The 23,607-nt window shown below is 39.8% G+C and overlaps 1 protein-coding gene across 5 annotated transcripts in view; it reads right to left on the reverse strand.

Annotated features, from left to right (window-relative positions):
• Positions 1–23,607, reverse strand: part of PNISR (PNN interacting serine and arginine rich protein) — a 35,649-nt gene that overhangs the window by 10,170 nt on the left and 1,872 nt on the right. For 2 of the 5 annotated variants that reach the window (XM_073336837.1, XM_073336836.1), the window contains exons 2-10: positions 15,832–15,938; positions 13,639–13,824; positions 10,779–11,002; positions 6,982–7,168; positions 6,596–6,783; positions 5,433–5,570; positions 4,385–4,484; positions 3,619–3,672; positions 2,049–2,219 (exon numbers count right to left, since the gene is read on the reverse strand). In XM_073336837.1, the coding sequence (XP_073192938.1) occupies positions 2,049–2,219; positions 3,619–3,672; positions 4,385–4,484; positions 5,433–5,570; positions 6,596–6,783; positions 6,982–7,168; positions 10,779–11,002; positions 13,639–13,824; positions 15,832–15,919 (1,336 nt within the window). In that variant the 5' untranslated portion in view covers positions 15,920–15,938. Of the gene's footprint in view, positions 1–2,048; positions 2,220–3,618; positions 3,673–4,384; positions 4,485–5,432; positions 5,571–6,595; positions 6,784–6,981; positions 7,169–10,778; positions 11,003–13,638; positions 13,825–15,831; positions 18,034–23,607 lie in introns of those variants that run through there. The other 3 variants (XM_073336835.1, XM_073336838.1, XM_073336840.1) reach the window with 3 other exon arrangements.

Here is a 23,607-nt window from a genome sequence, read left to right on the forward strand (position 1 = left end):
GCCAGAGAAGCAGGAGTTTGCCACAAGTTCTTAGATGTTTCAGTTAGCGACTTGATAAATGGCAGTGCAACCCTGGATGGGCCGGAGGGAGCCAGGATGTCTATGACAGGGTCTAAATTCTCTTCCACCTCCCCTGCCTGAATCCCCAGGCTTTGGGCGGTCCGCCTCAAAAGCTGTTTAAGAACCTGGTTGTCCTCCAAAGCTGGGGCCGAACTCCCCGCGACTGCTTCATTGGGTGAGGACAAGGAAGAGAGAACCAGAGGTGGGCCCAGTTCACTACCTTTGGCCCCCCTGGGGTCCCTCAGCATGTGGTACTCGGGCTGTGGAGCCGGCACCAGTGAAGAACTCTGCACCCCAGCCGGCGCTGGGGCAAATAAATCCGGCAGGACCGAGACTGTCGGGGTCGGTAGGGACGGAGCTGAGGCTTCCACCGGTGCCGTCACCTGGAGAGCCGGTGCCGAAGCTGACTGAGGTATCGGTGCCGAAACCATGTGAGTCGGCAGGCCCACTCTGCTCGAGGGTGGCGCCGTCATCAGCGGTGCCGGCACGGATTGTGGCATGAACGACGCCAACACCGTTCTGGAGCGTGGACCATGGACTTGACCCTGGCTCTGATGGTATGCCCAGGGTGTCCAGAAGGGCCATTGAGCAGGTGCCGGGTCCGGTTGGTGACTGCGCCGGGACCAGGACCTTCTGCTTCGCAATCTGCTAGATCGAGCTGAGTCTACCTCCGACTCCGAGGTCTCCGAATAAGACCACCATGGAGGAGCAGTCCCCCGGGTTGCCAACCAACGACAACTTGATTCTGGGGAGCGATGCGCTTCCTGCGTCTGTGCAGGTGGTGCCGCAGATGGAGACAGACGAGCCATCATGGTTGCCTTACTCTTGGAGTGGAACAGGTGGCGTGTGGTCGCCAGAGATTTGTCCCTCCCTTTGGGGGAGGACGGCACCCGGAGGCGCATCAGGTTCGTTACCGCCTCAAACGCCTCCGGTGTCGATGGTGGTTGTATGTCCACCAGATGGTCCGGTGACCGAGGAGGGTTCGGACTCGACTGGACCCCGGCCAGGGCAGGAGTTGACGAAACCCTGAGCTGAAGTGAGGCAGAGGCGGTCTGTGCCGAGCCACTTGTGGATGGCGCCGGCCCCTTAGGCTTCAAGGGGGGTGATCGGTCCCTCACTGGTCTCTTCTTCTTTACCGGCACTGGAGATAGAGAATGGTGCCGAACTGAGACTGATGCCCTATGTCCTGAGTAGTGGCGGTGCCGGTGGGCTTTAGAGTCCTTAGCCGGGCTCGTTTCGCATGCCATTGGCACCAGAGCGCTGTGCACTGAAGAGGACGTCCTCGATGCCGGGTCGTTGGGTCCCATGTCAGATTATGGTCTTGGAGCTGCCTCCATGAGCAGGAGTTTTAGTCTCTGCTTTCTGTCCTTAAGGGTTCTTGGGTGTAACCCCTTGCAAATGCGGCACTTGTCCTTTTGGTGAGTCTCACCCAGGCACCGCAGGCAAGACGAGCGAGGATCACTCTTGGGCATAAACTTTCCACAGGACTCACAGAGTTTAAACCCCGGAGGCCCGGGCATACCCCCGAAGGGGAAACGAACTATCTAACCAAACACTACTACCTATATGACAACTATAGAAAAAAACTATTTACACTAAGAACAAAGACACTGCTAAGGCGCTTGCTGTAAGAGCGAGCAAAGCAGCCGCCCTTTGCTGTAGCCGTCACGGGCGGTAAGAAGGAACTGAAGGGGTATGGGGGGTTGGTGGGGCCCGATATTGGGCGCCATGAAGGCGCCACCCCAGGGGCGCCCAGGCCAACCCTTCGGACGCTGCAAGGGGAAAAAATCTTCCAGCTGGCGTGCACGCAGCACACACACACCTGCTTGGAGTGGACATGAACAATCACTCGAAGAACATCATTTTTATATAAGGCTCCATATGTGTTAGCCTGAATATATATATCAGTACCCCACACATATTCCACTAAGTTGTAAAAAGTATGCATGCGCAGGTTTTTACAGCAGGAACTCATTTAAGTGACTTACCTTCTAGCTGTTTTTCTAGTAATAGTTGCTGTTCTCTCTCTTTTCTCCAAAATGCTTCCTGTTTTTGCCTGATTCTGTGTCGTAGTTCCTCATCATCAGTATCAGATGATTCAGAGCCTCTGTCACTCCTCTCATCTTCACTGTCTCCTGATCCATAACCACCCAGTCCACCTGCGTGCATAAAGCCCAGTCTATCACGAGGAAAGATTAAGCCTTGTTCTTAATATTTCTGTGGGGCAAAAAGGAGAGTACATTGCCCTTTTTTCACTTTCTCTTCTCTGAAGAAGCCACTTATTCTGAGGGAAGTGCCAATGCTGGTTGACTGGAGTGTTCAAGGCCCCCATTTCTGTATTGATGCTTATTATCTGGGTTTACTCCTTCTGGAACAGCTTGTCTATTTCTCAGCAAGCAACCACAGTGATCATGGCACTTTTCTCATTGTATGGAAAGGCAAAAAAAGCTCCATATGGAGCCAGTAACAATGCCTTCCCATTTATCAGCAAGCGCACAGACAAAGCAGTGAAATGCCTGGGACCCTGTCCCAGAAGACATCTCTGCAATGACTTCGGCAGCCTTCAGTTGTCCAGGGCTTAGAATTCCTGAATGCCATATCAACTTTTCTACTGTGGTTTAGAAAATACTGTACGTCAAAAGGTACAGAGATGGAATAGAAATGGACTTCCCTCGCCTCCAAAAGAAAGATCGGAGTATATACTGGACTGATACGAAGTAACCTTAAACATCTGACACAGAGGCAATTTACTTTCTTTCCATTTGAGGTTCTCTTAATCTTTATTAGAATTAGTTTAAAAACATCTGAATAATTGGGACAGAGAACATTTCACCTCATGTAAAGGTGTTCACCAACAAAGTTCACAGCACATGATCATTGACATTTTATTGTAGCACTGCTACTAGACTACGGTAAGATGACAACATTGGGAAAGAGCTTTTCCTATTACATCTCAGAATGCAATTCTATGCTTCACATCCTGTACATCTTCAAATTGATAATCGTGGATATGGGAGCTTTAGTAAGTGTGTAGTTTTTCCAATGAAAGTATAAATTTATTCTAAACATTTGAATAGGCTTTTTTTTTTTTTCAAACCAGAGCTTTACATTTTTATCAGTTATGTTGTCCACTGTTACCCACGGTTAACACAGGCTGGATCAAAAAGGGAGTAATGCAAAAAAATAGTGATCTTCCTTCAAAAAGACTGTAGTTTGCTCCTGGAACAATTCAAAAACCATCCTATTAAGATTAGTTATCAAGTAAACTATCCAGCCAAAAAAAAGTAAGTGTACTTCTCATGTGTTTACCTAGTTTACAAACTTAGGCAAGATTCTGATACTCTACTCATATGATTAGTTCCTTACTCCACAAATTATCCCTCTGAAATCTGTGGGATAACTTGTAGAGTAAGGTCCTACCCAACATGAGTAAAGGTTGCAGAATGACCCTTAATTATTAGGGTAATTACAACCTAGTTTCAAAACACAATTTCTGGAAATGCAAGGTAAGAGTGATCTCCCCATTAAGCCCCTCTCAAAAATAAGGAACATACTTACCGAGCCCAGTGAGGGAAGCCAGTGCACTGGACTGTGCCAGCTGTTTTGCAGGAGCTTTGTATCACATCAACAACAGGAACAACATGTTAACACAAATAGCCACGATTTCATAGTCATGAGATTCTATGGTATTGTTAAATCTACTACTATTGCTGTTTTTTGGAGGGAGAGAAGAAACATTAAAAACGTATCATCCATTTAAAACCAGTCCTAGATTTTCTCACCATGTAAAAGTTTCACATTATAAACGTGAGTTAATAGTCACTTGCAAACCACAAATCTATATTCATAGATCTGTTTCCAAGTTACAGCATCTGCATATATATTTCAAATACCAGTATTTACATATTTAATTTTACTCATAATTATATAGAAAAAAATCACCTGCTGTTTATATATAGAGTGGCTTGTTAACAGTGAAACAAAATGAGCTACTTGAGGATTCATATTTGTCTCCTTTCATTTTTGATCAACTAAAAGTTTGAGGTAAAACAATAGCATTAAGAAACAGATATCTACACTGCAAAAGCCATTAACACACAGATACCATCATAACTAAAGAAATGAATTATATGAAAGAAATGGAATAACTGAAGTAACTCACAATACACTGCACAGGACAACAGTATATGATTACTGGATTTGAGCTCTAGCAAATCAGATGCATTATATATTGATTGCTCTTGGGAACAGTTGCTATGGGGTAAAATGTTCTAAAAACATGCAAATATAGAATATTCACTCAAACTAAAAAAGAAAAGCATACCTTTAGTTGCTTTACGATGTACGTCTTTGGCTACATAATAAATTTCTTCATTTGTGACATCTAAAAGAATCTCTGTCAGCAGCAGTTTTGTCAACATCATCTGAAGAAAATAATGTTAAACAACACTGTAAGCAAAGTATTTGGACCAAATTCTACACTTTGTTATACTTATGCAACCCCACTGCTTTTCTTGGGTGTAAAACCATAATTTGGTTCCTTTTACTTACTTATTTTTTCTATACAAAAGATCAGTTAAAATTAGGACTCTTAAGTAGTTTGGAAGTTAAGTCCAACTGAAAAAATCCAAACAGTCTGGACTCTCACACTGACCTATAATCATAAGCATTTCACATACAGAAGCAGGGTATGAAATCCCACTATTACAGATTGCACAATTACCCACTTTCATTAAAATAAAGTACATGCATACAACTTCGCAGGTTTGGGGCCTTAAATACCAGGAATTCAGTTGTAGAGGGTTCAGAAAGAACCATAAAAACAGAAAGTCACCTGCAATAGCTTTTTTATATGTAGGAGAGAGACCCTCCAATGAATACTAGGTCATACTGGGAAACAAGCTCCCACTTCGCATCATGCAACACCACAAGTGATATTGCACTTCAAATCTTTTTTTTTTTTGGTTAGAAAAGTTGCTGCTGGCCCAAGACTTAATTTTGCTATTCTTGGGCTTCAAAAAACTGCATTTTTTGCAAAATGTAGATGGGGGGGGGGGGTTGGAATGTTAGAATTATTAATGGACGAAGACCAGTGAGGTGGGCAAAAATGCATAAGTATATTGTATTTCTTTTACAGCTTATCAGATAGCTATCAACTTCACATATATGGTATGGTACGCACATGTATGTAAGTACATTCTCCCCGACGTGGAAATGCTTATCCCTATGTTAAGCTGGAGACACGCACGACTCCATATATAATCCCATTACATTATACAATCTATGTTACATATTTATTTAAAATGTTAGGCATAGAAAAGCACAACTGCTCTTCGACGAACACGCTTTTGAGAGAACTATGTTATTTATACCATTTGATACTCCTTTTCTTCTTCTGTCATTTCTGGTTCACTTTGCTCCTCCTGAAGAGCAGGAGAGGGGCTCCTACTGACTTTTCCAACACTTGCAGCTTCTGTGTTTTCAATGTCATCTTCTTCCTCATCACTGTCCTATAAGAAGACCATTGCATACTTCAGGATAAATTCATAATTAAAACAAGGCAGTTTCTATTTATGGTACTCAACAGAAATTGAAATAGAGCATTTCAGAATGACGCAAAACAGCCCTCCAAACAAATAAGTGATCCCCCTTCCCACTCTACAAGCCCTTGGAGCCAGAAATCCAACCATAAATCACCAGCTGCAATGCAGATTTGATAATCCTCAGATGTACCGTCAAACCAGTATTTGCAGAAGACAAGCCATGGTGGTTCTTTTTGGTTAGGACACACAAAGCTGTTACTGGAGGCAGGGTGTGGAGGAAATAATGTGAGGGGATCAACGGAGATACTTTTTCCCAAGTGAACAGCATTTATGCATGAATTGGAGGAATCTGACTACGGGGTCCAAAGAGAGGACCCTTAGCCAACAACCTAGGATATTCGTCAGGCAAGGCAGCTGCCCAAGGAGAAAAACTGAAGGCTCTCGACTGCTCACCTGACCCCTCTGTGTCCAGAAAGGCCACCTATGCAGTGGTATGGTCACTGTAGGATAGGTATCCAGCACTGCAAATTCTTTAGGAAGCACTACCACAAACACGAGGCTACAGCATAAGGCTCCCTAAATTGGTTCAGTTTGGCAAGCATGTATGCACTGGTACATTTGTACTCAAACTAGTCCTAATACAAACGGTTCAATTCTTTACCATAGATACCTGCCTACTAGTCTCTGCCAATTACCAATTTATGCCAACAGAAAATAAAGGCCAATTTTATCACTTCCTCTTTGCTATTACAAACCAAGTAATAATAAATATTCTTTAAGCTATGCTTAAACTTTTGCCCATTATCTACTAAGAATTTACAAAGATCAGGTAAGTGGCACTGCAGTTGACACAAACTTCATTTTTAACATGAGTTATCAAAGAAGTGTTGTAAACTGAAAAATAGTTTCTCTTTATCTACAAGAGAAGAGAGAAATGTTAAGTCCTTTCAGGAAAATACATATCTAGATCAAAAGCGAATGTTTCTACTTACAAATTTACTTTTCTGAGGTAACCGTGGGCCATCTCCTTCAGCTTCCTCACTTGCTTTCTTTTCTTTTTTAGACATCTGAGAACGTTGCTGTTCCATTCTCTCTTTCTCCAGCTTTTTCTGCTTTTCTCGTTCCATCTTTTCCAGACCCTCACGAATCCAAGCAGGAAGGGTTCTACGTTTCACAGCATCTGCATGCCAGAGATTTATAGTTTTGTCAGAAGGAAAAAAAATAAAAAAAGATACATATTTCTCACCCAATAACAATAGCAATTTTTTTTTCTAAAGTTGTAATTACAGTTTCAAACATTACATTTCTTTTTACAATGACAACCATCTCTGAAATCATGGTTTTGGGTTTCTTTCATTAAAGTGTCGTTAACATGTACCAATCTGTGGAGGCTCCTGCTTCACAGGCATCGCGATGGGTGAACGTTGACGGTCTCTGAATGAGGGCCTTTCCCTTCGGTTCTGGGGAGGCGCTGAAGGTGCTGGAGGACCTGGTGGCCCTGGTGGTCCTGGCTGCCAGTAAGGTGGATGAAATCCACCTTGGGGTGGACCAAAAGCAGCCCCATGCTGAAAGAGTAATGCAGTTCATTTTTCTTCACATTTAATACAATGCACTCTAAACTTATTCCTTGGGCTCCACATAGCATGTGTGCACGCACGTGTGTGTAAGTGAAACAACAGAAGTCCATGCAAATTGAAATCATGGATTTTTCTACCTAACTATGGTCTTTCTACCTCTTTTACTGTGGTCCCCAAAATCTAAAGTGTCATTTTCATTTAAAAAATAACATTTATTTAAGAACTTCTGGTTTTGAAAATAGATTTTAGAATGCAAACCAATGCATGGACACCATAATGAATCTATGAATGGGCTGCAGACAACCCCTTTTCACTGCCTCTTAAAACTGAAGTCTGATAGCCATCTAGCTGCAGTCAATATTAACCAATTCACTACCAACTATCACCAGAATACTCAGTTAAAGCTGGGGTGCACAAAGTGCAGCCTGGGGGTCAAAGTAGCACACAGAGTCCTGCCAAGTGCAGATGTGCAATCACCCTCTCTCTCTCTGACTACAACTTGAGGACATGGGTGAAAAGCTCCAACTTTTTGTTGCTTGTTGCAGGACTTTACCTGCAATCTCCACTCATCTATCGAGGATGTTACCAATAAAAAGATATATTATGGCTGATCAAAATAATGCACACATTTATATGCAAGTTTGGTACAGTACTTGCATTCCTACCAAACTGCCATGCAAAGTTCCAAAGTTGTGGCATCGATGACTGCATGTTATAGTTGGTGCCTAGAAATAGCCATCAAATCCATTTGAAAGGATGGTGTAAAGGTATAAGGCTGCAAGCATCAAATATTTTATGACAGGGTGATTTAAGTCAAAATTATTTAAAGTGCCAATTTTCTGCATGATTTAAAACAAGCAGGAAACCTTATTTTAATCCTGTTTTGCATTTGTACTACTTAGTTTATTTTCTTTTAAAAAAAGGTTGATTCTCATTGGTTGGAAACCATTAAAACATGCTTATTTACAACTACATATACCCTCTACACTAAATTTGATATTACTCTTTGTTTACCAGGGGACACACTATATCTATGCACATTTATTTAAGCAATTATACAGCTTAACATATATTTAATTTTTTACACTTTTTATTATGTTTGAAATGATACCTGTTATATGGATGATACATTTCTTATTTACTAGGTTCATTTTTATGTGTAATTTGTGTCAAGCTCTATTTGCAGGCAAACTGGAATTCAATTAAAAATGCACAAAAACAGCATTTTAATTTTTTTTATTAGTTAACTAAAACTCCCTTAAATGTGCTGGATACATAAAAAACAAGTTTATCAAAACATGTTTTGCATTTAAAACTGATTATTAAGAAAAGTACTATATCCTGTCCATGACTAATCCTAGTAGGCACTGCAACAATACAAACACGTAAAAATAATAAGAGCTATCTGTGGTTAATAAATTGAACTGACTGTTTCGGGTTACCATGTCCTTCAAGATTTTAGAATGAGAAGATCTCATTCTCTCACACAGAGTTTTTATTCACAGACTGGAAGAGGAAAACAAACTTTTCTTCTTTTTCAACTCCAATCAACTTTTTAACTCTGAATGAACTAGCCATTGAACTATCTGAATAATCTGAAACGAAGAAAATATCTGCTACTACTATCAAAAGCTGGCTTAGTAATTCAACAAACTCTAGTTCCAGGTGCTTAGGCAGTGACTCCCACCAGCTCAGTATATGATTTTATTGAAAATTTTGACAGAAAACATGTACCACTTAATATTTTAATTCAATTTAAATTACTTTAATATTTATAAGAAGTTTAGGATTTAACACAGGTTGTCTTAATTTGAAATTTAAATAGGTTATTTTAAAAAAGAAAAATGTTTTAAATTTAAATTTAAAACATCTGATTTTTTTTTGCTCTTTTTAAAATCAATGTTTTATTATATTCTTTTGGTTATTCAAACAACAGACATTTAGTACTTCCATGGGAATTTTAAATATAGTACCATTTACTGCAGCATCTGCTACAAGGTGGACTTTCAGTACCATTTTTACAGGATTCTGAGAAGTTTTCTATAAAACTTTGTCCAGTAACAGCAGACAGAAAACTTTTATAGCCTAAAGTATTTAAAAATGGATGGCTCACCTCACATCTAACAATGATGCCTGGCACTAAAATTTATGAGTACAGAAAGAAGGATAGAAAATAGAAATAAATTCCTATGCCTTTTGTCAGTCTTCCCCACACATTTCTATTGTCTGTGAATATGAGGTAGATGTTCCAAAAGGTAGTGTGTGTTTATAATTTATTTTAAACAGGTTTGATCATACATTACCATTGAAAATTAGGAGGTGGGGGAGGTGGGAATAGAGTAAATTCTTTGGATATAGAGACTTGGACAACACCCCTCACTGTAATACTTTAAAAAAAAAATCTATTCTTTATACACACTACACATAACTTGTTTGCAAGAGTAAAGAAAAAAATTGGATGTGAATTTTTTTTAAATAATTGTTTATTCATAGACTCACAGAAGATAGAGAGGGATAAGATCAATTGGATCCTCCAGTCTATCTCCCTGCAAAAGCAGGGCTATTCCCTATAGCAGGGGTCCTCAACCTTTTTCTTGCTGAGGCCCCCCTCAGCATGCTATAAAAACACCAGGGCCCAGCGGGGGCAGGGTGGAGACTCAGGGCTCTGGGCACACATAGGCATAGTTTTACTTCTATGGAGTTGGGGGGGAGGCGCAAGAGCTGGTGGGGCTTGAACCAACTCCGCACAGCGGGGTCCAGGAAGGGAGCGCCACCTCTACCCCCGACTCACTCAGGAGGCCACCCAGCCTGTCTGGGCTGTGTAGGGATGCAACCAAAAAATATAACTCAAAAGGGTGGGGGAGACGGATCAGGGGGGTGAACTCAGTTCAAAAAGACTGAAAACTGCTTAGAGTGCAGAGAGGGGAGAGCTAGGGGCTGTGTGCAGGCAGGGGGTAGCTAGGCGCTATGTATGGGCAGGTGGGGGACTCCCAGTGCAGCTCCCAGCTTCAGGGGGGAGGTTTGCTGGCTTCAGCCCCGCACTGCTCCTGACTGCGTGGGGTGGGGGATGGGCCGCCAACTTCAGCCCCATGCAGCTCCCAGCTTCAGCGCTAGGCTCGGGGCACTGGGTTTCAGCCGTGGGGCTCCGTGGATCTCCTGAAAGGGCTCGTGGACCCCCCGGGGGCCGCAGATCCCCAGCTGAGAACCACTGCCCTATAGTACATTTTCTAGTATATTTAGGTATATTATTTTCTTAACTTTATTTAATGCTCTTTTCTTTTACACAATTTTGTCGTGTTAATTATATACTGGAAAACACTGACTCATTTTAATTTTGCACATAACCATTTCTCATTATTTGTACGGAAAAAAATCTTGTTTGGCCTCAGAACTGAAAACTCTAAAGTCTTCTTCTGTATGCATAAGGTATTTTGCATGGTGTTAAAATGTATCTTAGCTGCTAAGATTTAGCAGCTAACAGACTTCTTGTTGTTTGTAGAACTGAAGCGTGAGAGTCGCCGCTAGATATTCTTAGAGGAACACTTCCACAGAAGGGCCTCTGTACGTCTACAATATTAAAGCAACAAATATGTTTCACCTGATAGTCAAACTGGTTCACTGGCCCCATTGCAAAGTTATCGGGTGGTCCCCCAAAGTTGTGATTGTTCTGGTTAAATATATGCCTGTTGTCAGGGGCAAATTCCCCACTATCCTGACTGTTGCTGTCTTCAGATGGAGGAACAATTTCCATTGGACCAGGGGCTGGAGGCATCCACTGCTGATCTTGAGGTGGATGTGGAGGTTGGTGAGGCATTCCCCATTCTGTTCAGGATTTAGAATAAAATTCAGTATGAAGTTAACAGTGAGACTTAGACAAATAATAAATGTTCTTAACCCATCAATCTCATGAAGTGCCAAAAAACAAGACTTTCAGCTTGAATCCACCACAATCTAAATTATTCCTAGTCTGAATTTGTCTAGTTTCAACTTCTAGCCACAAGATCTAGTTATGCCTTTGTCTGCTAAAGAGCCCTCTAATATCAAATTTCTGTTCCCCATGTAGATACTTATAGATGTGATCAAGTCACCCCTCGACCTACTCTTTGATAAGCTAAACAGATGAAGCTCCTGGAGTCTATCACTATAAGGCAGGGCTTTCAAATCCTTTAATCATTCTCATGGCTCTTCTCTGAACCTTCTCCAATTTTGAAACATCCTTCTTGAAGTATGAACACCAGAAGTGGACAAAGTATACCAGTAGTGGTTAGGCTAATACCAAATACAGAAGTAAGGTAATCTCTTTAGTCGTCAAGATTCCTATTTATGCATCCTAAGGAATGCAATGGTCCTTTCAGCCACAATACTGCACTGCAACTCAGGTTCAGCTGATCATCCACCATGACACAAGTCTTCTTCAGAGTTTCTGGTTCCAAGGACAGAGTCCCTCATCCTGTCACTATGTTTCTAGATGCATATTCTTTGTTCCTAAATGCATGACTTCACATTTGGCTGTAGTGAAATAAATATTGTTTGCTTGCCTCCATCTTACCAATTGAGTCAGATATTAAGAGGACAGGGCACTGACAGAACAATTATTTACCATTCCTCCAATCTTTGTATATTCTGCAAACCTGATCAATAATTATTTTGTTTTTTTCCACATCATTGATAAAAATACTAAATGGCATAAAATCCCCCAGGACCCCACTAGAAACATAGCCACTCAATAATGATTCAACATTTCTATGTCAAGTTCTCTATGTTTACATTACAATGCAGAAAGTTAGTCAGAACAAAACTACAAAACAAAACAAACAAAAAAACCCCACAACTGTAAACCTTGCAAACATTATAGGCAAGATTCAGTACTGCATATCTCAGAGGTGGCAGCACAGAACTTGAAGACCGGGGGTGGAAGGACTAAGGCGCCGTTAAGACACCTTTGCACCCTGGGGCTGCTCCGGGGGTAATTTAGACAGCCCTGAGGGCTACCCTACTTACTGCAGCTCCCCTGTGGAAAGCAGCACTGCTCAGATCCTCTGCAGAGCTGCATACTGCGGCCATGACTCCCCTAGATCTTTAATGTCCCAATTCAGTGACTTAACCACATTTTTCTTCCTCCTTCACTATATACCACATAACTTCTACCTTTCAAACCTGACATTCTACTCCACTTTGTTAAGCATGTCTATGCACCACAAGTAATGGTCTGAGATTGGAAATTTTCATTGAAATAGACTTTCAGTTCCCGTAGGCACATTTGCCAAAGTGCCAAGAGAACTTTGGAAAATCATTGTTTTAATCTTTTAAACATAATTCAGTGCACGTGTGCAGATTTTGGGATTTTTTTCCCCCTCCCTTGTAGCTGTAAAATCAAAAGCAATTTTCACTGGACTAATAAAAAACTAGCTACGGACTTAGAAACTGCATTCCTGCCAAATTTCAAATTGCCATTACATTCTGCAGATGTGCTAGATCTGTTTTTTAAAAACTGCAAAAGAAAATGTTTGCAAAATAATTCTTGGCAGTAAAACTGCAATTCTTCTATTCCTTCTGTGCTTGAAATCAGCTCTATTATTTATTTTTTTTAAATGAAACTTTCAGGACAAAAATTTCTTTGATAGGGAAAAAACACATTTCACACATTTCAGCCAAAAACTAATTTTTTGAGAAAGTTATAATTAACCGAAACTGATTTATTTTATTGTAAATGCTCAGTTAATCTTAACTATAGGCATCCCATGTGCGGTGTATATAATGGGTAGGACAAGACCTGGGGAGAGCCTATAACCTCAAAAAATAAGACACATACAATACAAATATATTTCACAAGGAGACCTCTGCCCTTTCTGGTCTCCAAGCTGTTGTGCCTTGAAAAAACACCACTGCAAGCATCCTACCAGCTAAGTGCTGGCAGAACTCATTCCATAACCTGTCAAAAACATTGCCCAAAACAGCTACAAGGGTTGCAACAGAGTGACAATAGGTGCTCTCTTCCTCAAGAGCATAGTGTGCCCTTCAATGCTCCAGCTCCTACCGACCTGGGAATAAGAAATGAAACAAGTAACTGAATCTCACGGGGGAAAAACCAAACACATGCGTTCACCTTCCTATATTAAAATTCAAAGACAAACCCAAAGACTTTATATATATACACACATACATACATACACACACACACACACACACACACAACCTGGTGCCTACGAAAATTACAAATGACTAGATTGTGCTGTAAAATCTTCATGACTGTACTCTTTCCCATCCCTGAACCAGCTATTTGTTGAGTGTAGAGATCATGTTGTCAGAAGTAAGTGAATGATGCAATGGGGAGGGTGACACACACACACACAAAATAGAGAAACAGTGCATAATATAAATACATATTCACCAAATTACCGAATAAAGAATTAAAATATGGGAGGGATGGGGGCGGGGGGGAATAGAAAAAGACAAACCTGGCTGCCACATTCTGTTGAAGTTGGGATCCCCTTGAAAATTACCATGGTTGTTTGGACCAGGCTCTATTCCGGAAATATCCTGTCCATTTGGCATCATTCCTTGTTGTTCCACCACACTCTGCTGCCCCGAGGCTTCCCGTTGGGCAATCCATGCCTGAGCTAATGCAGCCCAATCAATCTGGCCTAAAACAAAATTAAGAAAAAAACTTTACCATTTCAGTAATTAAACTTCCAAAATTCAATTCTATTAGTGAGATATACATATATTCTCTCAACAGAAGAATCACTTTATTTATCTACAACAATTACCTTGCAGCTGACTCGTTGCATGTAATTAATTACATTTTTATTGTCGACTGCAAATTTGTCAACGTGTACGTGCATACTGTTGCAGTGGAGTTTCTCTACATGTATACTATACATACTGTTTTAGTTTTCCTATCATTACTTGAATGGATGGTAGTTGTATTCTTGTTGAGAGTGAAGAATACAAATTCAGATTTTAAAAAGATGTAAACTGTAAATTCTAAACTTAGTGAAGTTAAGTTTAAGGAAAATTTATAGTTAGAGAACATATTTTGTAGTGTGTGTTAAAATGATCTTTTATTTTCTTATAATTGTCTTTTGAGTTCCTACTCCTTTTTTGTTCCCTTTTCTCTGTCACTCCTCATTTTACCTGGTCTATTCTCCCATAATGTTTTCTTAACTACTGTCTGTTCTGCTTTGAGATTGGACTTGTTACTTTTTTGTTCCACATTTTTTCTCCCACCATCACACCTTGCATTAAAGCAAGAGACTAGCACAGGAAATAGAAGCAAATGGAAGTGTGCCAAGAACAGTAGGCAACAGGTACAACATACTTCAAAGTGAATAACTATACATTAATTACTCCTGATATAGGTGATCTGTGTACAGATGTGTACAAACAGGAGCACAGAGTTCCATTTGCTAATCATCTAGTTTAAATGCAGATTTTCCATTTTTCATGAATTTGCTGTCATATACTGCTGTGTTATTATTTATGGAGGACATAACTTGTGTTTAGTCGTAATAACCTTTTGCCTCCACGTGTATTTTGAGCACTTCTCATTTTCTACAATTCTCATCTGTATCAGTTTTAGTTCTGCAGAATGCTAAAAACCATTATTTTAAAAATTATATAGTGCTTTACATCTGAAAAGCACTTTATAAATATTAATGAATTTACTGTCAAGTTCCCAGTTAGGCAGCTGTAAATATTCACATTTTATAGAAACACAAACACAGAAAGGTTAAGGAACTTGTTAGTGGTAAATATTTAAATAAAACTCCATGTCTCTGAGTCACTAGTCCTCTGCATGTACCACAAGACCATCTTTCCCCTCCTGTATGTTACCTCACCTCTGTTATGCAATTTATCTTTATAAGAACAGGAGGGAAAATAACTTGTTTGGGGTTACACCACTGGTGAATTATCACAAACCCATCCATTCACAAAGATACTGTCATAATAAGTATTAGACATCATAAAGTCAGCATATAATCTCTAGGTAGAATAGTTTATGCAACAGACAAAAAACACAGAACTAAAGACATGTGTCTGCCAGCATTCTGCGTACCCTAGTTGGGCAAGGACCATCTTATGTGTTTGAAAAGCATCTTTCACACCATTCACATTACTGTAACCAAAATAAATAATATATCCATCTACACAAAAACAGATTTCACTGAAGTGATTTTTAAACACATCTGCATGCACACTTTACCATACAGGCATTTCCTAGTAAAGCTGGCATTCTCAAATACAAGGTTTCTCATAACTCAGCTTAGCCAAAAGCCAATGTTTCTGAAAAGAAAGGCCAAAAGCTATCAAGAATCACTAAGGCAACAAAAATCAAGAACAAATAAAGCAGACTAACTGTTGGGAATAGATTATAGTCTGTTGATAGTTTACCAACCCAAGACAAATCAATTCACTTACTCGTACTGTACATATTAAAAATCAACGGGTGTGGGGGGAAAACAAACACTGTAAGCATCGCTGTGCCTAAGAATTGTGATGGTTCAGAAGAGCATCAGAAATACAATTGCTCAATAACTGGTATAAGAAAGGAGTAACCATAGTCATGCTGTAATCCAGGGACTAAAATTCAGATTACAAAAGATAAATTAAATTGTATTTTGATAGCACAAATCTTGTTATTTACTTACTTGGATCTTGCTGATGCTGGAAGGACTGCATCCACTGTTGCTGGTTCAAAGGCCATTGCTGCCAAGGCTGTCCACCTTGATCCCACATCTTTAATTCTTTATATATTCTACATTTAATAAAAATAATGGTTTTACATTTGAACTGATACTCAGGAAACTTTACATACTTGAACCTATTACACAGAGACATTTAACTCCTGGAAAACCAAGCTGACATAGCAATATTGGTTTAATATTTTTAGCTGGAGGAAAATGCTAACTGTTCAAAACATCAACTGAAAGAGGTTATTAAAAACAGCTGTGCACTGTTTAAACTCAACATTGTATGACTTCTGAAAAACTAATATTCCTTCCCCAAAATTTTCATAAAGAATTTAATAAATTACAAAATGATATGCAAGATGTGGCAATAAGTTTCTTAAGATAAATTTACATGACAGAGGTCTACAAGCAATTTAAAGAAAGTAAATATTAGTTTACAACTTAACATTTAAGGAGTTATTTTTATAACTAGAACAATATTATCCAACTGATGCAATTCTGTGTTCTTTAAAACAGATATTATTATATAGACAGCATATCTTGTGGAGAAAGGTATTTTTCTATACAACCTACAAACAATGCTGTTATCAAGAGACAAAGAAAGGCCCTGATCCTGAAAGCTGATCTGTACAGACTTTACTGGGGTTCCACACAGGCATCAGGCTCTACTCACATAGATCGGCTTGTGGGAGTGGGGCCAAAATGTGTTGTATATAATTACATGAATATGGTACAGGTAAAAAAAGATGCAATCCTCTTGGAAGCTGTGAAACAAACTTTGTAGGCTTTTAACAAGACCAGTTCAATTTTGAGATTATCATAGGGATTATCAGCATAAATTTATTTTACTTCTTTGTTTTATCCTGCAACAAAAAGGTGGTGAAAGAAGTTTCATTGTTACATTAAGGTATCATACTACTCAATGGCACCAGTTTAGGATATACAGACACCGAAGAGCACAAAGTCAGAGCACAAGTCAGTAGCGTCTTGATCTATAACTAAGCAGCCCGCTTTGTTTTGTATCAGTAGAAAGATGGAAAAAGTTACATTTAAAATAATCTTGCAAGGTCTGCCTTATGCTTAAGGGAGTGTTTGTATTAGACTGCAGATATGGATTACAGTAACTTTACAACTGTGCCTTCATTCCGAAGCAACAAAGAAAATGTACACAGTTAAGTTTGTTTTTTCAGTGATCTTCACATCTTCTAATTGTGAAGATCCAGCAGACTCCAAAGAACTGACTGGTCACATGATGACAGCTGTCTTGATTTCTGGTTTTTATATTACAGTAAGAAAAGATAAAATATATATTTCAATACTCCCATTGTTACTCTGCCACATAAGCAAATACTGCAAGTTGCCGTAGGAATGTCACGTGACAAACAAATGGAAGGACGTATTAGTGTAACTATTGATCAATGTAGTTACACCAATCTATACTTTCCTAATGTAGACAAGGCCTTAAACACATGATCTTAGCCAAAAGGCCTACTAATACTCCACCACTAGTCTCAGAATATAAACAGACATTAATGCTATCACACCCTGGCACTCAGGATTCATGTACATAAATGACACGCAACTGACAACATGAATACTCAAAATGCATTCTGATTAATGCTCAACCAATAAGATCTAATTATCTGTTACATCCCTAATTGTTCATTCCCAAATATTTTTTCTGGGTATCTCAAGCAGACACATTAAGACTAAGATTCCAGAATGTTATTAACAATTTTACACTGAAATAAGAAGCTGTCAGAAGTGGATGCTCAATGCTGCTAGAAATGGGCTACATATGAAGCCCTACTCTTTGGTTTATTCTTTGACAACATAAGCAGGTAACGTGCTAAATGAATGGGCTAATGTTGTTATTAGAAGATCTTTGTAACAATTTAAAGAGACAGCATAATTTTAAAATACCACAGATAGCTCCGTGGTACATAAGCCCCAACAGTGCCCAGTGGCGTAGGAGGATGTACAGACTATTTAACCTTACTATTGAAGGGACTATTCCATTTACACAGTTTGGTTTTATTGAGTAACCCTCGAACCTCAGTCAGTAGACAGAGAGATAGCTCTTATGCACTCCTTTGATGGCCAAGAAAATGATACTGCAACATTAAAGAGTATCAATATTTCTAACAAAGAGTGCTGCAGTGAAGTACACAAGGCAGTAGATACGGTGACAGGAACTTATAAGTGTAGAATTAAGAAAACATGCCCTTTATTATTGGATTTAAACAGAATAACCAGACTTCATAATCAATCTCCGTTTTGCATGCCATGATGGTAAACTCACTCACTTTTAATTCTGCCTCTCTAAAGAAGATATTCTGACAGGATTCTCATTCTTGCATCTCTGCTTCCTATCATGAGACCAATCTCATACTGGAGGTTTGAAACCTTTCCTCCGAATGAGAATTTTGCAATGATGGTATCGCCAAAGAGAAAATTACATAACTTGTAATTCTGCTTCACTAACAATAGAATCTCACAAGATTTTAACTCTTGGAGAGTGATGGTCTCAAGCCTGGTCTACGCTAGAGTTAGGTCAACATAAGGCAGCCTACGTCGACCTAATTACATGTCTACACTAGAATGGTGCTTCCGCCAATGTAAGCCACCTACTACCTTGACCCAATAACTCCACTACTGTGAGAGGCATAGTGTTTAGGTCAATGTAGTTAGGACAACACATAGTCAGAGTAGACACTGCATGACTTACTTTGCCTGCTGGCTGACAGCCCAAAGCCCTGCCACCTCCTCTCAGTGAGGGATTGGGGGAAGAGGGGGGGAGAAGAGAGCCCAAGCCCAGCCACTGCCCAGGTTGTCCTCCCCCACCCCCAATGCCTCACTGGGAGGCAGCTAGGTGAACCCAGCCCTGACAGTAGGAGCCAAAGAGGAAATGTGAAACCATGAGACTGACAAGACTGTCAATTTCACGGCTGGTAGGCTCCCAGCTATGAAATTGCGTCCCAGCCTGGCTCACAGCTGGGGCTGTCAGCCCCTGGTTTGGGAAAGGGGGGCTCCAGCTGCAAATCTGTAAAGCAGCCACCCAACACAGACAATCTGGACAGAAAAAGAATACAGTTTTCTCTTAGGAGAATCTTATCTTATCTTTCCCAAGAGAAAACGGAAGTCTTTTAGTCCAGATCCTCTGTGTGGGTTGGCTGCTTTACAAATTCACCACTGGGACACTATGGTCCTCAAGCCAGCATGGCTGGCCATGGGAGGATCACAACAGTGTAGGAGAGTCCTCTGGTGCCAGCATTTTGTAAGACCTAGTAATTCTGTGAAGCTGTAAAGTTTCAAGATTCAAAGCTAGTAGTTAATTAATTTGAACAAGTTATCTGTTTTATCCATAACAGACCATAAAGAACACTTATCTACCCAAACTTCATGGTGAAAGGTATAACTAGAATGTGAAGGCAGATTTATTTTGTCTCATAAGTAATAAATAACAGACACTATACTTGTGTTTTTCCCTGTCAGGATCACCAATTTAGTGCTCTCCAAAATAAATTGAAAAAATTGATCCTAGAGAACTGAGAAGTGTCTCCACATAATAACTGACAGGGTGTAAGGCACCTTGATGCATCCGAAAGTTGACACCCTTTTCTTCAAATTAACAACTGACACATGCGGGCAGCAATGAGCTGAGGCTGTAGAATATAGAGTCCAACTTACAGAGATATAAGAAAGACACCTATGAAATTAAGGTGCTAGATGATGAGCTGATTAAAAACTGTATTGCTAAGGCTAGCCTGGTGCCTAATGGGAGTACTGCCACACAAAAGATAAACTGTTGGGACTTTGCTTTGCCCGTCTTTTCCTATGTTGGTGGCACCACAGAGGTAGAGCCCCTTTGGGTAGCACTTGGACAGATCCAAATCCACTTCTCACTAATGAAAAGTCACTAGGACACTGAGTCAGTAAGAGTTGTGGGAGGTTCTAGAAGAGATGGTGGAGCCCCTTTGAGACGGAAAGAAATGCTGGAAAATACAGTTCAGTATACAAACAGAATCTGGGAGCTTGAGAAAGCTGAACATCTCTCCTGCTGGCTGGATTCAAATGTTAAGCAAGACACCTCCCCTCCAACAGAGTGGTATGTCAGTTTGGCATTTAGCGAACGGGAAGAGGGTATGACTCTGATCTCATCAATGAATATAATTTAAAAGGCATAACTGGGTATAAAGATTCAGAAAAGAATGTTAAATTCATATGTGTCTACCTGGAAGGGGAAATCAACACACACTCAAACACAAAGTTGTGGTAGTTTCATTTCTGGCTGTTTCACCTACCAGTGAAATTAGCTCTCTCTCTTTTGTATTTCCTTGCTCTTGCATGCCAGGAATAAACAAAAGACAACTTTATCAGAGCTCTAAGAATTGTTTCCTTATTCCCCTATGTCAGACCAGAAAACTGGAACCTATTAAAACTCTGTTTACCAAAGAGGGAACAAGAACCTAATTTCGTTTTCTTGCTATACAGACTTGACTACAAGAAAGAAAGGTACCTAATGAATTCAGATTACCCTTTTTTTTTTTTTACTTGTACATATTTTCCTGTTACAGACAATTTAACAATTAATAGGAGGTCACAGAATAATATAAACAGTCTTGTAACATTCTCTGTAATAGTGCTTGTGTGTGTTATTCTTTAAAATACTGGCCCAGATTTCCCCCTATAGTAGAGCTGTGTTGTGCCATGCCACCCACACAAAAAAAGGCCTAATGTTGAAGCAGATGCCAATGAGAGAATCAACATTTTGTAGGAGGACCTTCTGCTGCTGTAGAGCTGGTGTAATGGCATGGTCCAGTGATCCCAACAGCTATAACAGACTCTTGGAGCCAAGGGCAACTAGTATAATTTACAGTGGGGGCTGACCCAGTACAGAGCCAGCCCAGGACAGAGGGAAGCACAAAGGTTACTTAAAAGGTATCTATACATAACCCCTCAAATAGCAGCGTGCACTCTTCAGCCACAGCCAAGAACAGTAGTCAGTCACAATATCCTTATTTTATATATATTTCCCACTTCTCTCAGAAAACATACATTTGTTCTTTTTGCTTCCCTCCTTGTCCCTGCAACAGAATCTCTTCTTGTGCATTTGTAATGTGTGCCCAAATATGCTATACATTCAGATAACAATAGGTAAAAGCACCAGTTTCCCTTATTTCATTTGGAAAAAAAAAAAAAAAAGGATACTAAATATATTACTGTATTTGGTGGCCTTTAGTATGAAATCTTTGCAAAGTGAGTTTGGACTGAGTTAATATAATTATCTTGGGAGTTACTCTTTGTCACCCAACCCATTTTTAGTTGGCCAAAGGCTTCAGTGCTAACATGAGTAGTATTTCTAAGTTGCTAAAGTTATTTAATGCTTAGTTACTGTGGTATCTGCCTTATACCTAAGATAGTCAGAAGTATCATATATTTATAATTTCTTTCAAATGCCAACTTCTTTCAGAATACAATTATTTCTACAGCTTCTGTCAGCAAATCAGAGCAAAACCTAATGCATTTTTATCTCAGTTACTTATCATTATGGCCCTTACAGTTAGGCCTAACTGCATTAGGTCTTAGTATCTGAAGTCTACTTTAACCATTCTTCTCAATGTGCCTTTGTCAAAGCACGGAATACAGGCCTTCCAAATATGTACTGACGATACAAAATAAAGGACAAATAAATGACAAATTGTAATGTGTGGCTTGTTTAGCACCTGTAACAGTCTTCAAGAATCAGCAGTTCTGAGAAACATTTACATTACTACCCACTGGAATGAAGCAGGTTGAACAGAGGTAAATTTAACTGAAAAATTGTTATAAAAACGCCTGTACTGAAAGAATAATCTGAAGGGATAAAACTTTAGTCTTCTGTTATTTCAAACTTATACTTGCATAATGAACTGAGCCAGAAAGAAACTTTAAGAAGCACAATAGGCAAAAAATGGGCAACTGCAGCGTCTTATATGCACTTTCGGATGTTTGGAAAGATAAAGACAAAACACGCTCAGGTACATCCAAGACACCATAACCTGTCATATTTTATTCTGCTTCACCTGTTTGTGAATCACATAATCTCACAAATCTGTGACTAATGTAACAAATATACCAAAGCTATTTTTAAAATTATCTTCATATAGAAGATTACATTGATATCATATACAGAAACAGCTGATGGACTGGTTTCAGAGTAACAGCCGTGTTAGTCTGTATTCGCAAAAAGAAAAGGAGGACTTGTGGCACCTTAGAGACTAACCAATTTATTAGAGCATGAGCTTTCGTGAGCTACAGCTCACTTCATCGGATGCATACCGTGGAAAATACAGTGGGGAGATTTATATACACACAGAACATGAAAAAATGGGTGTTACCATATTTTACATTTACATGAGAAAAAATATTTTTTAAAATCATGGTCAATTCTACTGAATTTAGAATACATTCAGGAAAGAACTGATGGGTGCACAAAGAAATGAAATCAAGCCACCCCAACTAACAGGACTGGCACTGGATTTTTCAAATGATCATCCAATATATTGTGTGCCTGAATAGTACTGTCAGTCTACATTAGACTGTAACATCCTTCCTGAATGATTTGTTTTCTATAGAAACCAAGCACACTGATGAGGTATATGATACATAAGTAATGTCTGTGCATCAGGGAAGGTGACTCTTCCATTATATTTATTTCTCTAGCCAAGTAAAACCCATCCAAAGACGCACTGCAAAGTGTAACCTGTTGTCAATGGCAACCTTATGAATCCATACCTGACTTGCCAGCCATGAAAGGAGAACGAAGCTGCAAGCACCTGCCCCCACAATATCTTATTTTGATGAGCCTAACCAAAGGCGTAACCTGCTTGAGACCCCCTAACCAAAGGCCTAACCTGCTTGAGACCCCCCCTTAACAGAAGAAAAGAAATAATACACGACAGGCTACGAAGTTAAATTTCCCTAAGTTAGACAGGTCAAAGTTTTAGGTAGAACAGTATCTACATAATTATGGGCCCAATCCCTTATTCACAGAAAGTAGTATCTACTCATACAAGCAGTCCCATTGAACTCCATGGAACTGCTTGTATAAGTATTACTCACTTAACAGGAGTAAGGATTGAAAACTTGAGCTCTGATTAAGAAGGTGTTTAGAAACGTCCCATCTCTGCTGAGCTGTTCAATTAAGTGTAGGCATTTTGTAAATGATAATATTGGTAATGCTACCCCTTAGGAGCTCCCCAGTGGAATGATCATCACACATGCTGTGCAATCCAACATATATTTATTTCACATTAAGTATTTAAAAGAGGTATCCTGGTAATTTAACAGTTACAGAATCCTAACGTTGTTACTGCAAAAACCTGGCTCATAGGTATTCATGCCCTGGTCACTAGCACACAGAATCAGCACCACTTCACTGTGTCAACAAGTATTACAATGCTAGCAGCTGAAGAATCCTTCTTTTTGGAGTTTAAAGAGCGGCTTGTGCACATCCATCAGGCAGATCATGAACCTATCCTTGTTACCACTAAAACTTTCTTGTACCTGAACAAGGCACTGCCTAAGTTACCCCAATGATATAATCGTCACTACGACCTAAACACAGAGCAGGTCGGTGTATGCAAACCTAGTAACCACCCACCCAGGGTGGCTCAACTGGTTTTCAGAGACTGTTTAACAGCATTGTCGCAGGCAAAGTCCCAAAAGTTGGGCAGCCCTAGACACAATAGG

Source organism: Lepidochelys kempii, chromosome 3, assembly GCF_965140265.1.
Source record: "Lepidochelys kempii isolate rLepKem1 chromosome 3, rLepKem1.hap2, whole genome shotgun sequence".
Lineage (NCBI taxonomy): Eukaryota > Metazoa > Chordata > Testudines > Cheloniidae > Lepidochelys > Lepidochelys kempii.